The sequence below is a fragment of the Littorina saxatilis genome, linkage group LG14 (assembly GCF_037325665.1).
Source record: "Littorina saxatilis isolate snail1 linkage group LG14, US_GU_Lsax_2.0, whole genome shotgun sequence".
In the NCBI taxonomy this organism is placed as follows: Eukaryota; Metazoa; Mollusca; class Gastropoda; order Littorinimorpha; family Littorinidae; genus Littorina; species Littorina saxatilis.
In genome coordinates, this window is record NC_090258.1 from 40,771,640 (window position 1) to 40,796,131 (window position 24,492).

The 24,492-nt window shown below is 40.7% G+C and overlaps 1 protein-coding gene and 1 non-coding gene across 2 annotated transcripts in view; both read left to right on the forward strand.

Annotated features, from left to right (window-relative positions):
* The window catches only part of LOC138947778 (sialin-like), a 76,125-nt gene extending 59,583 nt beyond the window's left edge, over window positions 1-16,542 (forward strand). Inside the window, exons 8-9 of the mRNA XM_070319342.1 lie at window positions 10,118-10,359; window positions 15,482-16,542. Coding sequence (XP_070175443.1) covers window positions 10,118-10,359; window positions 15,482-15,739 — 500 coding nt within the window. The 3' untranslated portion in view covers window positions 15,740-16,542. The remainder of the gene's footprint in view (window positions 1-10,117; window positions 10,360-15,481) is intronic.
* Window positions 12,325-12,417, forward strand: Trnai-gau (transfer RNA isoleucine (anticodon GAU)). Its single transcript has one exon. It is a non-coding gene; the product is annotated as a tRNA-Ile (tRNA).
* Window positions 16,543-24,492: the final 7,950 nt, after the last annotated feature.

Below are 24,492 nucleotides of genomic sequence, written 5' to 3' on the forward strand. Positions count from 1 at the left end.
GTTGAAGCTAACTTTTAGAAAAAAAACTGTCTTTGTCTTAACCATGTATCACACAAGGCGTACTGTATTCCAAAATGGTAACCATTGGTAACAGAAAGCGTGTTCATCTTCTTCTTCTTTGTTCATGGGCTTAGACTCCCACGTTCACTCATGTTTTTAGCACGAGTGGATGTTTACGTGTATGACCGTTTTTACCCCGCCATTCAGGCAGCATACGCCGATTTTGGGGGAGGCATGCTGGGTATTTTCGTGTTTCTATAACCCACCAAACTCTGACATGGATTACATGATCTTTTCCGTGCGCACTTGGTCTTGTGCTTGCGTGTACACACGATAGGGGTTAAGTCACTGGCAGGTCTGCTCATAAGTTGACCTGGGAGATCGGAAAAATCTCCACTCTTAACCCACCAGGCGGCAGCGACCGGGATTCGAACTCACGACCTCCCGATTAGGAGGCCGATGTCTTACCACCACGCCACTGCGCCCGTCAGAAAGCGTGTTCAAAGGTGAAACATTTCTGTTCGGAGTGTGTGTACTAATGTAGGACTTAAAGGCACCGTCCTACTCGTGTAAGCTATCCAGCACACCTCCACAGATTTGTCCAGGCTTGTTCATGGGATAAGACCATTCTTCCACTCGGACACATACAGATATTCAACAGTCTGATTCCTTCTGTGAAGAGTGACAATTGTGTCTTTGAATCGATTTTGAAAGTGACACCCATTTCAGCCTGCGAAATCAATCCGGCCACCAAAAAAATCGGTTACCCATCGCCACAGTCATCATGTCATCTATTCAAAACAAACGCAGCAACAGTTAGGAGTTTACCCTAATCAGCCCTGGAGACATACCCAAATCTCTAAAGCAGGGACGTGATTAGGAAAGTTACGACGCAGTTTTCAGTCAGGACACTAGCAACACACCCAAACCATGGTTAAAAAACAAAAAACAAAAAAAAGTCACAGTAGATAAGATGGTTTGGTCACAAAATAACGTTAACCCAATAGTACGGTCACCACAGTAAGAAGAATGCGATCTACGTGCGATGTGACATAAATCGGTATCTGCCGGCTACTGGCCAATCCGCGTTTCAGGTCACTGTACTACTGTTTGACTCTGTTCAAACGTATCCGGGAAAGATAAAAACTCAGTAACAATTAGAGCTTAGTTTTTATCTTGGGCAAGAACAGGTGTGAGCTAGTTTAGGAGAAGGGCTTTGTTGGTTTAAACAATGAAATTTACATTGTCAGGGGCAGCGTTAGTGATGAGTTCAGTCATTTGTTTTTCAATCCGTCTAAATGCAAATTAGGATACCTTACCCTTCGCCTAACGACATTCCGCCGAACAATGTTTGTAGCGGCTACTGGCGGAATCATAGAGTGTGTGTGTGTGTGTGTGTGTGTGTGTGTGTGTGTGTGTGTGTGTGTCTGTGTGTCTGTGTCTGTGTCTGTGTCTGTGTGTCTGTGTGTGTGTGTCTGTCTGTCTGTTTCTGCGTGTCTGTGTGTCTGTGTGGGTGTTTGTGTGTGCGCGCGTGCGTACTTGCGTGCGAGTGTGTGCGTGCGTGCGTGCTGCGTGCGTGCGTGCGTGCGTGCGTGCGTTCAATGAAAAAGCATATCGACTTTTATTTAGTATCCCATCACGCACAGTACTCACAAAAAAAGCAATCGATTAACTTCTGTAATCGCAAAGACAGTGTTATCGAAAGTGAGTCGTTCGAGCACCTAGGAATTTTCTTCGGTTTGTTTTGGAAACTGATTTCTTGGAAACTGTGAATGCAGGAAGTTGAAATGTTTAGATTGCAGAGGTATTCAAACTATGGGACGTGATAGCGGTCAGAATTTTTCTGCTATGTGGAGTGGGCTTCGACACAAAACGCTAAACACAGTGCAGGATACTAAATTGTTGATTATACCTAGGATGTTGGAAGACTTAAGATACTGGCTGATATCAGGTGAATATAGAGTAGGTATATTTCTTACAGAGCACTGTCAAACCTGTAAAAAAAAGAAATTTCTCTGATAGGAAAAACACCCCCGTCAAAGGGAAGGGAAATAACCTTCTCAGTTGGTGGCAGTTAGAATGGTTATTTCCCTTTGACCAACGGGGGTGTCCGTCTATAAGTCGTTGTATAATTTTAATCCACCAATAACTCCCTAACCGTGTGTTTGACTGGTCCCAATTTTTGTAAGGACCGTCTCAGGAATGTATAAAACCTGTTCACCAAGTTTGGTGACGATCGGTCCGTTCATTCTTGAGATCTACTTGCGAACACAAACACCGCCACAAACACATCGAGTGAAACCTATACACACCCCTATACCGGGGGTGTAAAAAGAAGAACGTTGGAATGTTTGTTATTTGTTGTTTCGTTGTTTTTGAGTGGACCTAAACTGATTCTATCAAGATAAATAATTATTTTGTGTGAATATTTGTTTGTCTGTTCCCTTAAAAGACCGTTGGGTCGAAATATCTGTGAATGTATTGTTTTGTCAATGACAAACGCTTCAACAACCTACCTTTCTTGGTTTTTTATTCTGAATTTTGGATCGTTGGCAGTCTCTTTGTTTTTGGATTTTCTCTGGATGTAAAAGCCTAGAGTCACGGACACGAATATCACAGACGGTATCCAGGTCCCACCCCCACCCCCATGTCACTCTTTATAATCTCGTTCATGCCCCAAGTGTACGTAGCTGATTATACCTTAACAGGTATGCCACAAAAGACATTCTTTCATCTTTAGCTTTCTGTCGGTGCGGGTAAGTCTCTCTCTCTCTCTCTCTCTCTCTCTCTCTCTCTCTCTGTCTCTGTCTCTCTCTCTCTCTCTCTCTCTCTCTCTCTCTCTCTCTCTCTCTCTCTCTCTCTCTCTCTCTCTCTCACAGCTTTTATTTAATAAATCAGTTTTCATGCACAAGATCCTACATGACCAAGCACCCGAATATCTAACTCACTTGTTTCAATCAACACCTTCTCGGTATTCCACTTTCAAGCATAATCTGGCCTGCCCGAAGCCACGCATTGACATATTTAAAACTAGTCTTTCATACTCGGGAGCTTATGTCTGGAACTCCCTACCTACATGCTTAAAATCGACCAGTAACCTTAAAACATTCAAAACACATCTGCAAAAATACATTCAAACATCACTTTAATGTAATGTGCCTGGTTGCTCAAACGTATGTGTGTCTTTTATCCTTCTGAAAATGTGCATGTGTGTGTCTTGCGTCAACTTGGTGTGATAAGAATACATTCTCGTGTATTACTCCTTCTAGTATCTAAGATGGTATTACTGCATTTCATATTGGCTTGGTGATTCCTTCATAAATCTTAGTTTTTTTTAATTTTTTTTTATTATTTTTTTTTTTTTACTTTGCTACCTGATCCTTTATTTGGTTAGTGTGTCGTGTTATGTTGGCTTGCCTTATAAGTTAGTTGATCTTCTGTGTGTGTGTGTGCGTGTGCGTGTATATATATATATATATATATATATGTGTGTGTGTGTGTTCTGATAATGTATGGTTGTATTGCCCGTATTGTGATATCTGTATATCACATGTCGGTAAAAAATGATCTTATTCTTATATTACTATTATTGCGTGTGTCTGCGTTTCATCATAAAAAGTTTGTTCCTATGTATTCCCATTTCGATTATAACCATTTTGCTTAGATCAGGACTAGCTGTAAGAAAGGTCCTACGGACCTAATGCTATCTTTCCTGTAATAAAGTTCAAAGTTCAAAAGTTCAAAGTTCAAAAGTTCAAAAGTTCAAAGTTCTCTCTCTCTGGGACGGTCAAGGTAAACACTTGATGAGTAACGTACCTTACAAAACATATTCGTCACAGACCATTAAACAAGCTAACACCCCGTACAAAATAACACCTTTCGCTGCGAAATCCAACCTTTTACACAACACAAACACAAAGCCACGACCTCAGCCATTGTGATGTTATCGTCAATAAGACCCCGTATCGAATGTTGAATTAAGTCCCTTGAAGTCGCTCTTCTCTTTTGCTCTTCGTGGTCGCTCTTTGTGCTAAAATTCACGTTCGCGCCAAAAGAGGACATAGGGTGAAGCTTTGGTCAAGGCAAACCCCGTGTCAAATTTTTTTGTCTGGTAAAAATTATTTGCATGTGGCAAGAAAAGGGGGCGGAGAGAGAACTAGAAAAGAAAAGAAAAGAAACGAAAATGTGACTACGAGGGTTGTGGAAAAGACGAACGATGGCACTTCTTTTCACCCAGCCCACCCTAAGAGCAAGGCAACTGTACATTATCTGAATACATACCATTCAAGTTGGGTTCAAGTGCTAGTCTTTCGGATGAGACGAAAAACCGAGGTCCCTTCGTGTACACTACATTGGGGTGTGCACGTTAACGATCCCATGATTGACAAAAGGGTCTTTCCTGGCAAAATTGTATAGGCATAGATAAAAATGTCCACCAAAATACCCGTGTGACTTGGAATAATACGCCGTGAAAAGTAGGATATACGCCGAAATGGCTGCGATCTGCTGGCCGATGTTAATGCGTGATGTATTGGGGTGTGTAAAACAATTCCATCTCACACGGCATAAATAAATCCCTGCGCCTTGAATATGTGCGCGATATAAATTGCATAAAATAAAATAAAAAAAATAAAAAAATCCCTGCGCTTAGAACTGTATACCCACGGAATACGCGCGATATAAGCCTCATATTCATTGATACCATTATATATGGATAGTGTACGAATGTTGACAGATCGAGAGAGACAAGTCCACAAAAGTATTGGACAAAAATGCTTGAAAACGTCTATCATTTAGAAGAAAGATGACTTGAACCACAGGAGCTTGTATCGAAGCGCCGGTCGTCGATGCACTCCTTTATCCTTCCTACCACTAGTGTTCAGTACAGAAAGGATGAAGGAGTAGCCTACATCGACCGGCGCGTTGATACAAGCTCCTGTGCTTGAACGTACAATCTGGAGTCAGTCATGTTGAACTGTACACACACACACACACACACACACACACACACACACACACACACACACACACACACACACACACACACACACACACACAAATAAATTGACAACAACATAAGGTTAACAAAAATTAAAACAATTAAAATCTGTTATCATTTTGGTTGATGGACATGATATTTTAGCACTATGACATCAGATTGTATGGATTGGGAAGTGAAGGACGTGCGTGCGTGTGTGCATGCGTTCCTGTCTGCGCGCGTCCGTCCGTCCGTCCGTCCGTCCGTTCGTCTGTACGTTTGTACATGTGAACAAGATTCGTCACATATAGAGGGAGGAAGAAGAAACAGTTCCTATAAAATGCAAAGTACATATGGACCCCGCTTAGTTTTTTTAACGATCCCACTTCGAACAGCATAAACAGGGATGAATGGTTACCAGTTGTCGTGTTCTTACCTGACTAAGACGTATGGAATGGCATCACACCAAAGTGCAAGGCTACGTATTGTCGTCTACAAAAGCACAAATAGCGTTTCAAGCCCACCCCTTTCACAAACGCTATGCAAAGGACGCTGTCTTCTGTTCCTTAAAGCTGCATTTCTTCTCGTGGAAGGAGTAATTTTCATCATCACAGATGTGTTTGGACTTTTACACTGCATGGATACGGGTATCCTTCAACTTATGTAAACACATGCACCCCCCCCCCCCCCCCACCCACAAAAAACCCAACAATTGTTTAAATTAAAAAAATTTTTAAATCACCTAGCCTGGCTGCTTCCTGTGGGTGGGTGGAATTCTGACACGTACAGATTTTCTGTATTATGATTATATATATCACTCACATCATCATAAGCTTATATTGAAAAGCTTGGGCAGATCGATCTGACATCGTGACCAGATCCAGGATATCGTTTGCACAGGAAGGATGGTGTCTGTAACCAGTGTAGCATACATGTATTTTCGTAGGGATAGCATTTAAATTGCCTCAAACCGATCTAAAATGTTGTTTTTCTACTCAGTGTGACGCATATGTGTGTATGCATGATGGTCGGTAATGTTAAACGGTATTTATAAGCGTGGTGTCATACATGAACGCACTGCGTAGGTGTACTGCTACACTGGATACGGGCATATCTTGCACGTAATCTCTCTCTCTCTCTCTCTCTCTCTCTCTCTCTCTCTCTCTCTCTCTCTCTCTCTCTCTCTCTCTCTCTCTCTCTCTCTCTCTCTCTCTTTCTCTCTCTCTCTCTCGCAGACACATTTAAACACATCAAAACGCTGATCAAGAAAGCTCACACACACACACACACACACACACATACACACACACACACACACACACACACACACACACACACACACACACACACACACATCAGTGTAAGCGTGTGCGTATCTGATGCCAACGGCTCGAGGAACTATTTCTCCAAAGAAAGCCAACCTATCTGCACGACCACGGTATCAAATGCAGACACCGTTTTTCTCATATAAATTGTCTTTTATGTTATACACGCGGTTCCGTATCATCATGTCTTTTTATATTTAGTCAAGTTTTGATTACATTTAGTCAAGTTATGACTAAATGTTTTAACATCGAGGGGGGAATCGAGACGAGGGTCGTGGTGTATGTGGGCGGGGATATAGCTCAGTTGGTAGCGCGCTGGATTTGTATTCAGTTGGCCGCTGTCAGCGTGAGTTCGATCCCAGGTTCGGCGGAAATTTATTTCAGAGTCAACTTTGTGTGCAGACTCTCTTCGGTGTCCGAACCCTCCCCCCGTGTACACTACATTGGGTGTGCACGTTAAAGATCCCACGATTGACAAAAGGGTCTTTCCTGGCAAAATTGCTTAGGCACAGTTAATAATTGTCTACCTATACCCGTGTGACTTGGAATAATAGGCCGTGAAAGGTAAATATGCGCCGAAATGGCTGCAATCTACTGGCCGTATAAAATTTCATCTCACACGGCATCACTGCAGAGCGCCTAGAACTGTACCCACGGAATATGCGCGATATAAGCGTCATTGATTGATTGATTGATATGTGCGTGTGTCTGTGTGTGTGTGTAGAGCGATTCAAACTAAACTACTGGACCGATCTTTATGAAATTTGACATGAGAGTTCCTGGGTATGAAATCCCCGAACGTTTTTTTCCTTTTTTTGATAAATGTCTTTGATGACGTCATATCCGGCTTTTCGTGAAAGTTGAGGCGGCACTGTCACGCCCTCATTTTTCAACCAAATTGGTTGAAATTTTGGTCAAGTAATGTTCGACGAAGGCCGGACTTCGGTATTGCATTTCAGCGTGGTGGCTAAAAAATTAATTAATGACTTTGGTCATTAAAAATCGGAAAATTGTAAAAAAAAAAAAAAAATTTATAAAACGATCCAAATTTACGTTTATCTTATTCTCCATCATTTGCTGATTCCAAAAACATATAAATATGTTATATTCGGATTAAAAACAAGCTCTGAAAATTAAATATATAAAAATTATTATCAATTTTTTTTTTTCGAAATCAATTTAAAAACACTTTCATCTTATTCCTTGTCGGTTCCTGATTCCAAAAACATATAGATATGATATGTTTGGATTAAAAACACGCTCAGAAAGTTAAAACGAAGAGAGGTACAGAAAAGCGTGCTATCCTTCTCAGCGCAACGAATACCCCGCTCTTCTTGTCAATTCCACGGGCACTGCCTTTGCCACGGGCGGTGGAGTTACGATGCTACGAGTATACGGTCTTGCTGCGTTGCGTTGCGTTCAGTTTCATTCTGTGAGTTCGACAGCTACTTGACTAAATGTTGTATTTTCGCCTTACGCGACTTGTTTTTATATTTAGTCAAGTTTTGACTAAATATTTTAACATCGAGGGGGAATCGAAACGAGGGTCGTGGTGTATGTGCGTGCGTGTGTGTGTGTGCGTGTGTGTGTGTGTGTGTGTGTGTATGTGTGTCTGTGTGTGTGTGTAGAGCGATTCAGACTAAACTACTGGACCGATCTTTATGAAATTTGACATGAGAGTTCCTGGGTATGAAATCCCCGAACGTTTTTTTCATTTTTTTGGTAAATGTCTTTGATGACGTCATATCCGGCTTTTCGTGAAAGTTGAGGCGGCACTGTCACGCCCTCATTTTTCAACCAAATTGGTTGAAATTTTGGTCAAGTAATCTTCGACGAAGCCCGGACTTCGGTATTGCATTTCAGCTTGGTGGCTTAAAAATTAATTGATGAGTTTGGTCATTAAAAATCTGAAAATTGTAAAAAAAAAAAAAAAAATGTATGAAACGATCCAAATTTACGTTTATCTTATTCTCCATCATTTGCTGATTCCAAAAACATATAAATATGTTATATTCGGATTAAAAACAAGCTCTGAAAATTAAATATATAAAAATTATTATCAAAATTAAATTGTCCAAATCAATTTAAAAACACTTTCATCTTATTCCTTGTCGGTTCCTGATTCCAAAAACATATAGATATGATATGTTTGGATTAAAAACACGCTCAGAAAGTTAAAACAAAGAGAGGTACAGAAAAGCGTGCTATCCTTCTGAGCGCAACTGCTACCCCGCTCTTCTTGTCAATTTCACTGTCTTTGCCGTGAGGGGGTGACTGACGATGCTACGAGTATGCGGTCTTGCTGCGTTGCATTGCGTTCAGTTTCATTCTGTGAGTTCGACAGCTACTTGACTAAATGTTGTATTTTCGCCTTACGCGACTTGTTATTTCATTCAGTTTGTTTGGGTTGTTGCTATTGACTTTGAAACTGACACGCCGGCGAAAACGCCGGTAACGCGTGCGCAGAGAAGAGCAAGCATCGGGAATCTTCAATTCTAAAAATAACCAACTGGTAGCAGCCGACCTTCCGCTAGACACACATGAATACCGGGGATCGTCGCGATATAACCTTCGTGGTTGAAAACGACGTTAAACACCAAATAAAGAAAGAATACCGGGGAAAAATAAATAATTACTGGGCAGTAAAAATAAATACTGGGCGGTAGTTAAACTACAGTTTGACTTTGAAGGACACAATGTTGCAGCTTTTTAGCCAGCGTGTCAGTTTCAAAGTCAATAGCAACTACCCAAACAAACTGAATGAAATAAAAACACGGGGAGACCCTTTTTATTTATCTTTTATTATTTTTGTTTTTAATCTCAGTTGCATACAGGGGTGGCTGCTACCGCATTTTCTGTGGTTTTTTTCTCTCTCACCTTTGTTTTTTTTAAGCGGGAAGCATCCTTCTTCATGGTTATTTATTTAATTTTTTTAATCAAATGTTTACATGTTTAAGTTAACAAACTTTATCAATAAACTAATATCATGTTAACCAAAGATTTTTTTTTAAAAAACCATTCCAGCCTTAAAAAAAAAATATTTAAATCAATTTTGCTATTATAACGTACTCTTTTGCACATGAAGAAAATAAACAAAAATAAACCAAATGCCAAAGAGTAAAATAAAAATTACGGGCAGATGGAGATTTGAACTCGACTCAATCACGCATCAGGCGAACGAGAGAACCGTTCGAACACGGAATCCGTTGAAAATACTCGGACACTGTAATGCATTAAAGAAGACGCTAGCACGCTTTCACCACAAGCCGGTATGATCGAGCATCGGTTGAAATCTTTCGCGAGCGGTATCTCATATTTTTCCGCAATGCATTGGTGCTTAAATGACACCAATGTGTGTCCATGAGGGACATAAATCTACAAGCAATATTTTAACAAGATTTATTCAAAATTGACGGTTTTAGAGGAGGGGGATGGGTCCTCTAACTTTACAGCTCGGAGACACCCGGGTAAGTCTTTACCGGAGTTTCATGAATAACACTTAGCGGACTTATCGAGCGGAAGTGGTTTTACAGGCCGGTATATGAGTTGCAGCTGTTTCAAGAATACGAGCCCTGGTACATCAAAAAGAAAACCAGATTCGTGAAGGATATTTTACCGGCTGTACCCTGTATGACAGAATTTAGGAAAAGGTAAACAAAATTTTTAAAAACTTAAAATAAAAAAAAACCGCTTTAAAATGACTCACTAATCCTACAGACAGTAAAATATTGGTGCGTTTCTTTTGCGATAGTTTTCAAAATCAATTTTACGATTACTTTTGCCCCCTACATGTAGAGTGTGTTGTGCCTTGCAGCCAACCTGGTGCCAGCCGTGTGTGTGGTGATCATGAGCTTCCTGGACTGTCGCCACGTGGCCGCCGTCATGTGTCTATTGGTGACCGCGGTGGGCTTCACCGGGTTTGCCTTCGCCGGCTTCCTCATTAACCCCTACGACATCGCCCCGCGCTACGCCATCACCATCGCGTCCATCACCAACAGTCTGGCCTGTGTGCCCGGCATCCTCACGCCCTACGTGGTGGCCGAGGTCACCAAAGATGTGAGTGCTATGTGCAATGTACAGTCTGTGTGCCAGGCATCCTCACGCCCTACGTGGTGGCCGAGGTCACCAAAGATGTGAGTGCTATGTGCAATGTACAGTCTGTGTGCCCGGCATCCTCACGCCCTACGTGGTGGCCGAGGTCACCAAAGATGTGAGTGCTATGTGCAATGTACAGTCTGTGTGCCCGGCATCATCACGCCCTACGTGGTGGCCGAGGTCACCAAAGATGTGAGTGCGATGTGCAATGTACAGTCTGTGTGCCAGGCATCCTCACGCCCTGCGTGGTGGCCGAGGTCACCAAAGATGTGAGTGCATTGTACAGTCTGTGTGCCCGGCATCATCACGCCCTACGTGGAGGCCGAGGTCACAAAGATAGGAATGCGATGTGCAATGTACAGTCTGTGTGCCCGGCATCATCACGCCCTACGTGGTGGCCGAGGTCACCAAAGATGTGAGTGCTATGTGCAATGTACAGTCTGTGTGCCAGGCATCCTCACGCCCTACGTGGTGGCCGAGGTCACCAAAGATGTGAGTGCTATGTGCAATGTACAATCTGTGTACCTGGCATCCTCACGCCCTACGTGGTGGCCGAGGTCACCAAAGATGTGAGTGCTATGTGCAATGTACAGTCTGTGTGCCAGGCATCCTCACGCCCTACGTGGTGGCCGAGGTCACCAAAGATGTGAGTGCTATGTGCAATGTACAATCTGTGTACCTGGCATCCTCACGCCCGACGTGGTGGCCGAGGTACCAAAGATGTGAGTGCTATGTGCAATATGTACAGCTGCCAGGCTGAAGTGTTGTCGCATTAGGTTCCAATGCAAGGATGCTCTTTTCCTGGACATATCTGCGATAGTTTACAAAATCAATTTCTCGGTAAGTTGGTTCGTTGGTTGGTTCATGGTTGGTCGGTCTGCGATAGTGTACAAAATCAATTTCTCAATTGGTTGGTTGGTTGGTTGGTTGGTTGGTTATTGTTTTCTTATCATCACTACAACCTTAATGGCTATCCTGGACCAATGCAAGTTCAATTACGCGGGAAGAAACGTACCTTGGAGAGTTGGTTTGCGATTTCGATTGCGATGATGGGTTTGTGTTCCGTGGAAGTCTAAATGTCTGAGCGTTATGGGATGGTGTTGTTGGTGTTATGTTGTGTTTTACGTCATCAACAACCTGGCCTTGTTTCACGTCATCCTCATGGTGGCTGATGTTACTAAAGATGTGCGAGGCGGGGATGTAGCTCAGTCGGTAGCGCGCTGGATTTGTATCCAGTTGGCCGCTGTCAGCGTGAGTTCGTCCCCACGTTCGGCGAGAGATTTATTTCTCAGAGTCAACTTTGTGTGCAGACTCTCCTCGGTGTCCGAACACCCCCGTGTGTACACGCAAGCACAAGACCAAGTGCGCATGAAAAAGATCCTGTAATCCATGACCATGTCAGAGTTCGGTGGGTTATAGAAACACGAAAATACCCAGCATGCTTCCTCCGAAAGCGGCGTATGGCTGTCTAAATGGCGGGGTAAAAACAGTCATACACGTAAAAGCCGTTGGAGTTTCAGCCCATGAACGAACAAACAAACTAAAGATGTGCGTGTGTGTCACAGTGTGTTACATGCATGTTGTTGTTCCCAGACCCGGAGGTCTGGGTTATGCGGAGGCATTTGCCTGTGTGAACGGTGACATTCCGGAACTAATTTTCGGCAAACTTAGTTGTTTGCAGCAATGTATTTCAATTTGTTTTTTCATTCTTTCTTGAAACTGTTACAGCATGATGCAAAATTACACTATAATAGGTTATATAATAAAAATAAAAACTATCTCAGATCTCACACGCTAAAAATATGACAAAAAACAGTTCTAGAGCGACATCAATTCTAGCTTCCGGAGGCTTGAAAGCATTGAAGGTGTAAGGGAAGTAAATCGCTTCAACGCCATGCGATAGGGCACACAACGGTTCTTTCCCTTGGCCCATTAGCTTAGTTGGTTAGAACATATATCTTTGGTTAGAGCGCCGTGCTGATAACGCGGAGGTCGTGGGTTCGACCCCCATGTGGGCTACGCAATATTTTTGATCGCAACGCAGTTTTTTGTGTCTTTCCGAGATAAGTTTTAGGTGTTCTTACTACATATGTACAAACTATATTTTACTGTTTCTCAAACCCACTGTCTTTAACATTTGTTTACAGTTTCACTTGCCAATAACTTGCTGCTGATGATATCTGAATCTTGTTGCTGATGATATCTGAATCATGTTCAATTAACATTAACAATGTATAATTATGCCAATTATGTTTTTCACTAATGCACCAAAACTACATTTTCTAGACTTCTTTTTACAATCCAAGCAGTTGCTATTTTCCTAACTCTAACATTTCTCGATCAATCCAAACTATTTTTAAGCTGTGTAACATAACACATTTTCTTTCATTTTTACATTTAGTCAAGTTTTGACAAAATGTTTTAACGTAGAGGGGGGAATCGAGACGAGGGTTGTGGTGTGTGTGAGTGTGTGTGTGTGTGTGTGTGTGTGTGTGTGTGTGTGTGTGTGTGTGTGGTGTATGTGTGTGTGTGTGTGTGTGTGTGTCTGTCTGTCTGTGTGTGTGTGTAGAGCGATTCAGACTAAACTACTGGACCGATCTTTATGAAATTTGACATGAGAGTTCCTGGGTATGATATCCTCACACGTTTTTTTCATTTTTTTGATAAATGTCTTTGATGACGTCATATCCGGCTTTTCGTGAAAGTTGAGGCGGCACTGTCACGCCCTCATTTTTCAACCAAATTAGTTGAAATTTTGGTCAAGTAATGTTTGACGAAGCCCGGACTTCGGTATTGCATTTCAGCTTGGTGGCTTAAAAATTAATTAATGACTTTGGTCATTAAAAATCGGAAAATTGTAAAAAAAATATTTTTTTTATAAAACGATCCAAATTTACGTTCATCTTATTCTCCATCCTTTGCTGATTCCAAAAACATATAAATATGTTATATTTGGATTAACAACAAGCTCTGAAAATTAAATATATAAAAATTATTATCAAAATTTTTTTAACGAAATTAATTTAAAAACACTTTCATCTTATTCCTTGTCGGTTCCTGATTCCAAAAACATATAGATATGATATGTTTGGATTAAAAACACGCTCAGAAAGTTAAAACGAAGAGAGGTACAGAAAAGCGTGCTATCCTTCTAAGCGCAACTACTACCCCGCTCTTCTTGTCAATTTCACTGGCACTGCCTTTGCCACGGGCGGTGGAGTGACGATGCTACGAGTATACGGTCTTGCTGCGTTGCGTTGGGCTCAGTTTCGTTCTGTGAGTTCGACAGCTACTTGACTAAATGTTGTATTTTCGCCTTACGCGACTTGTTTATTTTTGTATTTCTTCATTTGTTGTTGACAAATAAATATAATTATTTCATAACTCAAACATTTCTTGGTCAATCCAAACTATTTTTAAGCTGTGAGTGTGACATAAAACAATGTACATATCGTCGTCGCCATGGCAAAATTGCGCTAATGTCAAGTGAAATGTTGTTTACCTTTACTGTACCAATTGACACTAACGCAATTTTCCCATGTTGACGACAATATTTTATTTAAAATTGATTTCAGGATTTTGTTAACATAACACATTTTTTTTGCCATTTTTAATTTTTGTATCTCGTCATTTGTTGTTGACAAATAAATATAATTATTTTCATAACTCAAACATTTCTCGATCAAACCAAACTATTTTTAAGCTGTGGGTGTGACATAAAACAATCTACATATCGTCGTCGGCATGAAAAAATTGCGCTAATGTCCAATGAAACGTTTAGTTTTACTGTACCAATTGACACTCGCGCAATTTTTCCATGTTGACGGCAATATCTTACTTAAAATTGATTTCAGGATTTTGTTAACATAAACATTTTCTTTCCCGTTTTGAATTTTCTATCTCCTGATTTGTTGTTGACAAATAAATGTAATTAATATACTACCATCATTGCACTTGCCAATATCTTGTTACTGGTGCTATTATCACAATGGTGTTCAATTAACGATGTTACATTTGTTTAACAATCAGTATTACATTTATTGTTTAAATGTAGGGGAAAGGCTCCTAATATGGACCGGCTCCTAATATGGACCACCTCCTGTTTTGACAAACTAACGGCGCTAGAGCGCTCAAAACAATTTCATTCGCTTTATTCACCCTCTCTGGATAAGTTGCACATGTCAAAACAGTTGCAGAAACACAAACCTGAAAACCGTTAGGCTTTTTCGCTTTTTTTCACTTTTGGCAGCGTTCACTCTAAATTTGCCGCCTAAAACGGACTCGTTTCTGTCCACAGCCAAAGCTTTCATAACACAAAAATGGCTATATATGACAGGTAAAATCGTATTTGTTACATTTTAGCAGTGTTGACCCCAAGTTTCTAATGCAAGCAAAAAATAATAGCAAAATCTCAAAGTATGTGCGAGTCCCCTAATATGGACCACCTTCAACAAATCGAAGAAAATAAAGCTAAAGGCTATTTTCATTAATTCATTAAGAAGCTTGCTGGTAATAACCTATAACTAGCCCTCGAGATTTCAAAAAAATGCAACGAAAAGTCTTCTTTTCGTGGAAGTTGATAATTTCACTTATTTTCTCTCTGTTTTTGATAAGCTTCTTTAGTTTCCTGGTGTATACCTTGCTTTTACTGGGACAAATATTGGAGGAGCCAATCATTTGAGAGGGTTTGTCTGAAACACGTGGACAGGAGCACGTGTGAATTTATTTGTCCGAGAAAAAGCAAGGGTATTCACTCTTTCACAATTACCTATATACAAACCTGACAGAGTTATTTCCAAACATCGTCTATTGTTTAAAAATTGTGATGGTGACCTGAATATAATTCAATTCAATTCATTTCAATTCATATCAATTCAATAAAACTGTATTATCTGAATGCAACAAATAGAGATGTTTCTTTTAGTTAGTGTAACACACTGGTTTAAACTGCCGCCCTGCTCGATGGCAGGCATTTCTAAAGGTATGATTCTAAACTTTCGATGGGGGGGGGGGGGGATTTTTGATCGGTGACTTCATATCGTAAACTATGTCAAGCCTGCCTGTCTGTCTTTTTGTGGAATAGCAAACCAGAGAGCAGTGGCAGATCATCTTTTTCATCACGGCTGCCATCTATGTGGGGGGAGCGCTGTTCTTCTGTATCTTCGCCAAGACCTCTCCCCAGCCCTGGGCCGTTCTTCCCGCTCAGCAGGTACAAGTCCATCACTTTGACCTTGACAAGGATCACAAGGTCACAGATGACAGGCGAGAGTCTGCTGCTGACCCGGAAGCGGAAGTTCTGTGCGAGCGACCGGACAAAGCGCGCGCGAACGGTGCTCTTTAAGAAATGAGATAAAGTGTGCAATGTAGAAATGGGCATTCCCTGTATAATGGTTGAAAGAAGTACACAGTGTCCTACGCTACAAAGGGAAGGTGAGACAAATTAATACTCATCCGCTTTCTGGTTTTGCAATAGCAAGATTCGTTGATGATTAAATCATTTCTTTTTTTGTGTGTCTTTTTAAAAAAAAAATTGTTTTAAACGTTTTTTGTTAAGATACATATTTATGTTGGTTGCTGTTGTAAAAAGGTTGATTCCGTGTACTGAAGATTTTGGACAGGTTGCCTTATAGGTGAGGGTTATGATATACTCAAATCGGGGATATGGAGTACTATAGCTGTTACGGTTTGAACATGTTGCTCCCCCCCGCGGGTTAGGGGGAAGAATTTACCCGATGCTCCCCAGCATGTCGTAAGAGGCGACTAACGGATTCTGTTTTTCCTTTTACCCTTGTTAAGTGTTTCTTGTATAGAATATAGTCAATGTTTGTAAAGATTTTAGTCAAGCAGTATGTAAGAAATGTTAAGTCCTTTGTACTGGAAACTTGCATTCTCCCATTAAGGTCATATGTTGTACTACGTTGCAAGCCCCTGGAGCAATTTTTTGATTAGTGCTTTTGTGAACAAGAAACAGTTAACAAGTGGCTCCATCTCACCCCCCCCCCCCCCCCCTTTCCCCGTCGCGATATAACCTTGAACGGTTGAAAACGACGTTAAACACCAAATAAAGAAAGAACATGTTGCTCATGAGAAAGTGTGAGGCTGGAGAACTTGGGAAAATTTGAGTTTTTGATTTACTTTTTGGTTTACTTTTTGGTTTACTTTGAATCTCTCTCTCTCTCTCTCTCTCTCTCTCTCTCTCTCTCTCTCTCTCTCTCTCTCTCTCTCTCTCTCTCTCTCTCTCTCTCTCTCTCTCTCGCTCTCTCTCTCTCTCGCTCTCTCTCTCTCTCTCTCTGAGATAGCCATTTTACAAAACATGGTTCTGAGATATTCTAATAGCTCGTTATTTATTTTATGATATCTCCTCCGAGTAACCAGGTTCATGTTCAAGTTACATGATCAAAAGTTTCCGTGGTTCACGTTGTCACTGCGAAATGGTTGCCTGTCGCCGTGTTGACTCCCCTGACCAATCAGGGGAATCTTTGTAACAAGTACAGTGGAACCCCCCTTAGGCTAAAAAAAAAAAAAAAAAAAAAAAAAGGCTGTTTACGGTATCCCGACCGACCCTATTTTTTCGCGCGACCCTAGACTTTTTTTTTTTGGCATTTGGGGAAAGAAAAAAAAAGTCTTTGTTTTTTTTTGGCAAAATAACTTGAAAATGTTTTTTTGAAAAAAAAGAGTCAAAATCCCGACCTACCGACCCTATTTTTTTGCCTATGTTACCGTAAACAGACTTTTTTTTTTGGCCTTAAAGACTCCCCAATTTAGGACTTATTTGCTTTAAAGACCCTAGAGTTTTCTCAGATTTTGTGTTCATAACCTTTGTAAATTTACCCCAGTTTTAAGACTCCTTCCTTTTTAAGACCTGATTTTCTGTTTTTGGAGGTCGTGAAAGGGGGTTCTACTGTAGTACTTTCAGTGTTTGAGGATCTCCAGACAACCCAAGGTCATGGTGGGGTCGAGGTCGTGTTACATAATCATGGAAAATTATCACAGTCTGTTGCCTTGTTGAGGCTAGAGCTTTGACATTTCAAATACGTCAAGTTCCGAGGTCAAAACGGGGTTATGGGTGTGGGTCAGAATTATCTTTTATTTAACGTTTTTGACAATCCACACCGCTCCCGTGGGGTGAGGAAATAGCTCAGTCGGTAGCGGCGCTGGCTTCAAAACCAGTTGTTGCTATCGGCGTGGGTTCGATCCCCACGTTCGGCGAGGGATTTATTTCCCAGAGTCAACATCGTGCAGACTCTCCTCGGTGGCCGAACACCCCCGTGTGCACGCATGCGCACGATAAAGAACCCAAGTTCACAGCGAAAGTCTCAGGGCTTGGAAACATGAATACACGCATGCAGGAGGGAAACAAGTCGCGTAAGGCGAAAATACAACATTTAGTCAAGTAGCTGTCGAACTCACAGAATGAAACTGAACGCAATGCAACGCAGCAAGACCGTTTACTCGTAGCATCGTCAGTCCACCGCTCATGGCAAAGGCAGTGAAATTGACAAGAAGAGCGGGGTAGTAGTTGCGCTGAGAAGGATAGCACGCTTTTCTGTACCTCTCTTCGTTTTAACTTTCTGAGCGTGTTTTCAATCCAAACATATATCTATATGTTTTTGGAATCAGGAACCGACAAGGAATAAGATGAAAGTGTTTTTAAATTGATTTCGAAAATTTAATTTTGATAATAATTTTTATATATTTAATTTTCAGAGCTTGTTTTTAATCCAAATATAACATATTTATATGTTTTTGGAATCAGCAAATGATGGAGAATAAGATGAACGTAAATTTGGATAGTTTTATAAAAAAAAATTTTTTTACAATTTTCAGATTTTTAATGACCAAAGTCATTAATTAAATTTTAAGCCACCAAGCTGAAATGCAATACGGAAGTCCGGGCTTCGTCGAACATTACTTGACCAAAATTTCAACCAATTTGGTTAAAAAATGAGGGCGTGACAGTGCCGCCTCAACTTTTACAAAAAGCCGGATATGACGTCATCAAAGACATTTATCAAAAAAATGAAAAAAACGTATGGGGATATCATACCCAGGAACTCTCATGTCAAATTTCATAAAGATCGGTCCAGTAGTTTGGTCTGAATCGCTCTACACGCACGCACACACACACACACACACACACACACACACACACACACACACACACACACACACACACCACGACCCTCGTCTCGATTCCCCCCTCTATGTTAAAACAATTAGTCATAACTTGACTAAATGTAAAAATATGGATAGCGCCGTATACTGTATGGCAGCTCGCTTTCCCCAGGGAGAAAGCAGCCCGAATTTCCACGAGGGTAACCTCACAGGACTATATAAAATCTTATCCTTATCCTTCCTGGGATCGATGACCCAAGTGTTGTTGATCCTGGTCATATCTTAATATCACGGTGGGATCAAGTTCGTTTACAAAAAAAAGCGAAACTATCATTTCTTCAATGTTTGTGGAGCTAGAGTTGCAAATAATAAAATTCTAGTCCATAAAATGAAGGCGAGATGTAAAAGCATTTGCTCTTCTTTTTATATTTAGTCAAGTTTTGACTAAATATTTTAACATCGAGGGGGAATCGAAACGAGGGTCGTGGTGTATGTGCGTCTGTCTGTCTGTCTGTGTGTGTGTGTAGAGCGATTCAGACTAAACTACTGGACCGATCTTTATGAAATTTGACATGAGAGTTCCTGGGTATGAAATCCCCGAACGTTTTTTTCATTTTTTTGATAAATGTCTTTGATGACGTCATATCCGGCTTTTCGTGAAAGTTGAGGCGGCACTGTCACGCCCTCATTTTTCAACCAAATTGGTTGAAATTTTGGTCAAGTAATCTTCGACGAAGCCCGGGGTTCGGTATTGCATTTCAGCTTGGTGGCTTAAAAATTAATTAATGACTTTGGTCATTAAAAATCTGAAAATTGTAAAAAAAAATAAAAATTTATAAAACGATCCAAATTTACGTTTATCTTATTCTCCATCATTTGCTGATTCCAAAAACATATAAATATGTTATATTCGGATTACAAACAAGCTCTGAAAATTAAATATATAAAAATTATTATCAAATTTTTTTTTTCGAAATCAATTTAAAAACACTTTCATCTTATTCCTTGTCGGTTCCTGATTCCAAAAATATATAGATATGATATGTTTGGATTAAAAACACGCTCAGAAAGTTAAAACGAAGAGAGGTACAGAAAAGCGTGCTATCCTTCTCAGCGCAACGAATACCCCGCTCTTCTTGTCAATTCCACGGACACTGCCTTTGCCACGGGCGGTGGAGTGACGATGCTACGAGTATACGGTCTTGCTGCGTTGCGTTGCGTTCAGTTTCATTCTGTGAGTTCGACAGCTACTTGACTAAATATTGTATTTTCGCCTTACGCGACTTGTTACCTTGTGTGTGTGTGTGAGGAGGGAGGGGGGTGTTTGTGGCTGTATATGTGTGAGTGTTTTGTACTGTGTTGTTGTTTTTGTGTGTGGGTGGGTTTTTATTTTTATTTTTTTTTATTAGTGTTTACTTGACTTGACATGACATATATTTGACTTTTGTTTTATAGAAATGTTACATGTGATACAGAAGGATTCTGTGTGACTTATGTTGTCCCAGACGGTCGTTCCAATATATACCTACTATTCTCCACAGACGATGTGAAAACACGGACAGTGATCTTTCAGGTTGAGCTTGACGTTTTGCGACAGTGACTTTTATGGGGAGAAGAAATCCACTTGAATAAAACAGACAGACAAACAAGCACACAAACAAACTTAGTAGATCGATGCCACTGTGTGAATTTGAAGTGCTGGCTTGATGTAGTAAATCACGGAGAGTATAAGGTATCGAAAAAAGAGTCATTATTTTTCTCTTCTGGTCTACCTCAACGTTGTTTATGCGAGAACTCTTCTTCTTCTTCTTTGTTCATGGGCTAAAACTCCCACGTTCACTCATGTTTTTGCACGAGTGGATTTGTACGTGTATTGCCGATTGTACCCCGCCATTCGGGCAGCATACGCTGTTTTCGGGGGAAGCATGCTGGGTATTTTCGTGTTTCTATAACCTACCGAACTCTGACATTGATTGCAGGATCTTTTCCGTGCGCACTTGGCCTTGAGCTTGTGTGTACACACGAAGGGGGATAAGGCACTAGCAGCTCTGCACATAAGTTGACCTGGGAGATCGGAAAAATCTCCACCCTTAACCCACCAGGCGGCTGCGGCCGGGATTTGAACTTACGACCTTCCGATTAGGAGGCCGATGTCTTATCCACTAAGCCATTGCGCCCCATGCAAGAACGATATGAAAATACAGTTTGTGGTCCGTGCTGTGTAATTGCCTGATCTTATTTTTATGTGTGATCAATGTTGAATGCCAATGTCCAATGCATTATGTCAAGTGCCATGAGACTACCGTCTTGTGGTGAAAAGATGGTTAGAACAGAAAGAAAATGGTGGTCGTGTAGCATGATTGCCGTTTGTATGCCGCTGGCACACGGCTTAATAGCACGACCCATCTGAAAGACTGTGTCCTTTCTTTTACTTTCCACCCCCCCCCCCCCCCCCATGATATTGACAAATAGAGTAATCGGTGCTCGCTATTTCTTTTGTTTCTGTGTTTATCTGTTTGTTTACAAACGACCCTTGCTCTCAAGGGGGATGATTTATGTTCAGTGTTGCTGGTGTGTTTGTGTTATTTGTTTGGTTGTGATATGTGCATGTTTAACGGTTATTTATGAACTACCAACTAGCCTTGAAGTGTTCAAGTTTTACGGCATTGTATTTGTGGAAGTCTGCAGCGGTCGGTCAGTCAGTGTGTCTGTCAGTCTGTGTACCTGCATTCCTGTCCGTCTGTTTGGCTGCCTTGCTTCAACGCCTCTCTCCTTGTTGTTTATATGAAAAGTTACTAATACATTTTGTGAATTCCAAAGATAGAATCGTTGTTGATATTATTTGACATCAGCTTTTACAAATAACTACAGTAGGCCTAGTATCCTTCGTTAGGGGGGTGCATGGAGTTATAATGTTGTCAAACCAATATATCTGGTGTTTATCAATGTTACTTAATAAAAGCTTGCACACGAATGTAAATTACGTAAAATAGCCTGTGTACACAATTTTCACAAATTATATGCAAAACACTTAACAAATGACAACACAACACAAATTTGAAAATGATAGACGGCTGAAGCTGGTTATGGTTTAAGAACATATATTTAAGAATGCATATATTAAAACCATTCTTTTTCTCTCAGACATGTATTAGTTGTCAAACACTTCACAAGAAAAACGAAAAATGAACAATATAACTGGCACAGTTTGCTGTACTAGCAACCCCATCACAGATAGAGTGTATTGAGTGTTCTGTTTACTTTAATTGTATTCATCGGCCGTTTTTGCATCAGGGTACCTCATTTTGATAGGTTTTGCTCAATGATTGTGTGTTAAGGAGAGGGGGGAGGGGGGGGGCAACATGTTTATTACTTTTGAACAGTTATTTTATGTCATTGATTTGACATTTTTGCATATATTTTTCTAAAACTGTACATACAAGCTCATTTTAGATATAGAGAATACTACATGGCTTGCTGTGTCGTACCAGATTTACACGAGTTGTTTTTTTAAATATTGAACTGCGAGCGAAAGCGAGCTGTTCACTATTTGAAAAAGCAACGAGTGTAAATCTGGTACGACACAGCAAGCCATGTAGTATTCTGTTTATCCTACATACTGTACTTACGTGTATTTTACTGAAAATGTCCTGCAGTCGAGGCAGCTAACTTGAGGACGCTTGTTTTGGAACCTCGATATCTTCTAAAGCCTCGTGCAATCTATTACGACAAAGCAAAGAAACGTCACTCTGAAAGTGTGGCGTGACGTGTTAGTTCTCAAAATTCATCGAAGGTAATTAGCGAGCGCAGTTTTTTTGGTCTATAATGACGTTTGTCTCGGTGACTTTGGCATCATGAGCAGTGGAAAAACAGGTCCCTGCCAGACTTTCTTGACATGACCTCATTTACATGATACACACACGTGTGATTTGAACGATAATTATCTCACGGGTGTCTCTCTCACGTATGTAGGATAAATTGTTATTAGTGTGTGAAACTTTATAAAGATGCATGGCTAAACGCCACAGATATGGCTTTTACAATGTCCATGCCATGCCCCCCCTTAACTGGAATCTCGCTGCAAAAGCCTACTGATATTGGTATACGGCATGGTCTGTTGGTCTTTTTGACACATCTCTGTCTTTTCTTGTTTCTACTTTACATTCCATGTCATTGACTCCTGGGTATTTTAATTTGTATATATTTTATGATCATGAAAAATCGTTTCTTTAAATTAAAAGAGAAACTACGAAAACATGTGTTATTGCAATTGTGTGTGTGTGTGTGTGTGTGTGTGTGTGTGTGTGTGTGTGTGTGTGTGTGTGTGTGTGTGTGTGTGTGTGTGTGTGTGCGTACGTATGGTCTATATCTATGTGTCACTATTTCTTTCTCTTTGTATATGTGTGTATAAAGTGCTCTCTCTCTCTCTCACACACTGCCTCTCTCTCTCTCTCTCTGTTACCTTTCTGAAAGGTGTGCGTTTGTGTGTGGGGTGGGGTGGGGGTATGTGTGTTTTTGTGTGCGTGCTTCTCTGTGTGTGTGTGTGGGTGTGTATTGCGTGTGAGAGTGTGTGTATGTCACTTCTCTGGGGGTATGCAGTGCCTTGGTATTGCACTTCTACTAAATCTTTAATATTCACTGAGACTCAGCATGTAACCTCTACGTATTGAATCGTGTATATATATACTGTATACCTTCGCTTGAGACAACGTTGCGAATGACGTCATTTGTTGATGTGATCATTCTGAACACTCTTTTCCAAAACTCCATTTGCAGGCTATATACAGACACTTTTTGACTCACCTGAGTAATCGGTGAGTCTTCTAGGCAGTGTCCGTTAGATTGGACGGCCGGCTGGCCGAACAAACTTAACGTTGAGGTTATCTCAGATACTTTTCAAGCTAGAACTTTGAAATGTTGCTCACCTCTACGGTTTGACGATCTCCCGACCTGACCTAATATGCCCGGACCGGCTCCTAATATGGGCTACCTCCTGTTCTGACAAACTAACGGCGCTAGAGCGCTCAAAACAATTTCATTCGCTTTATTCACCCTCTCTGGATAAGTTACACATGTCAAAACGGTTGCAGAAACACAAACCTCAAAACCGTTAGGTTTTTTCCTCTTTTTTATATTTAGTCAAGTTTTGACTAAATATTTTAACATCGAGGGGGAATCGAAACGAGGGTCGTGGTGTATGTGCGTGTGTCTGTGTGTGTGTGTAGAGCGATTCAGACTAAACTACTGGACCGATCTTTATGAAATTTGACATGAGAGTTCCTGGGTATGAAATCCCCGAACGTTTTTTTCATTTTTTTTGATAAATGTCTTTGATGACGTCATATCCGGCTTTTCGTGAAAGTTGAGGCGGCACTGTCACGCCCTCATTTTTCAACCAAATTGGTTGAAATTTTGGTCAAGTAATCTTCGACGAAGCCCGGACTTCGGTATTGCATTTCAGTTTGGTGGCTTAAAAATTAATTAATGACTTTGGTCATTAAAAATCTGAAAATTGTAAAAAAAAATAAAAATTTATAAAACGATCCAAATTTACGTTTATCTTATTCTCCATCATTTGCTGATTCCAAAAACATATAAATATGTTATATTCGGATTACAAACAAGCTCTGAAAATTAAATATATAAAAATTATTATCAAAATTAAATTGTCGAAATCAATTTAAAAACACTTTCATCTTATTCCTTGTCGGTTCCTGATTCCAAAAACATATAGATATGATATGTTTGGATCAAAAAACACGCTCAGAAAGTTAAAACAAAGAGAGGTACAGAAAAGCGTGCTATCCTTCTTAGCGCAACTGCTACCCCGCTCTTCTTGTCAATTTCACTGCCTTTGCCATGAGCGGTGGACTGACAATGCTACGGGTACATACGGTCTTGCTGAAAAATGGCATTGCGTTCAGTTTCATTCTGTGAGTTCGACAGCTACTTGACTAAATGTTGTATTTTCGCCTTACG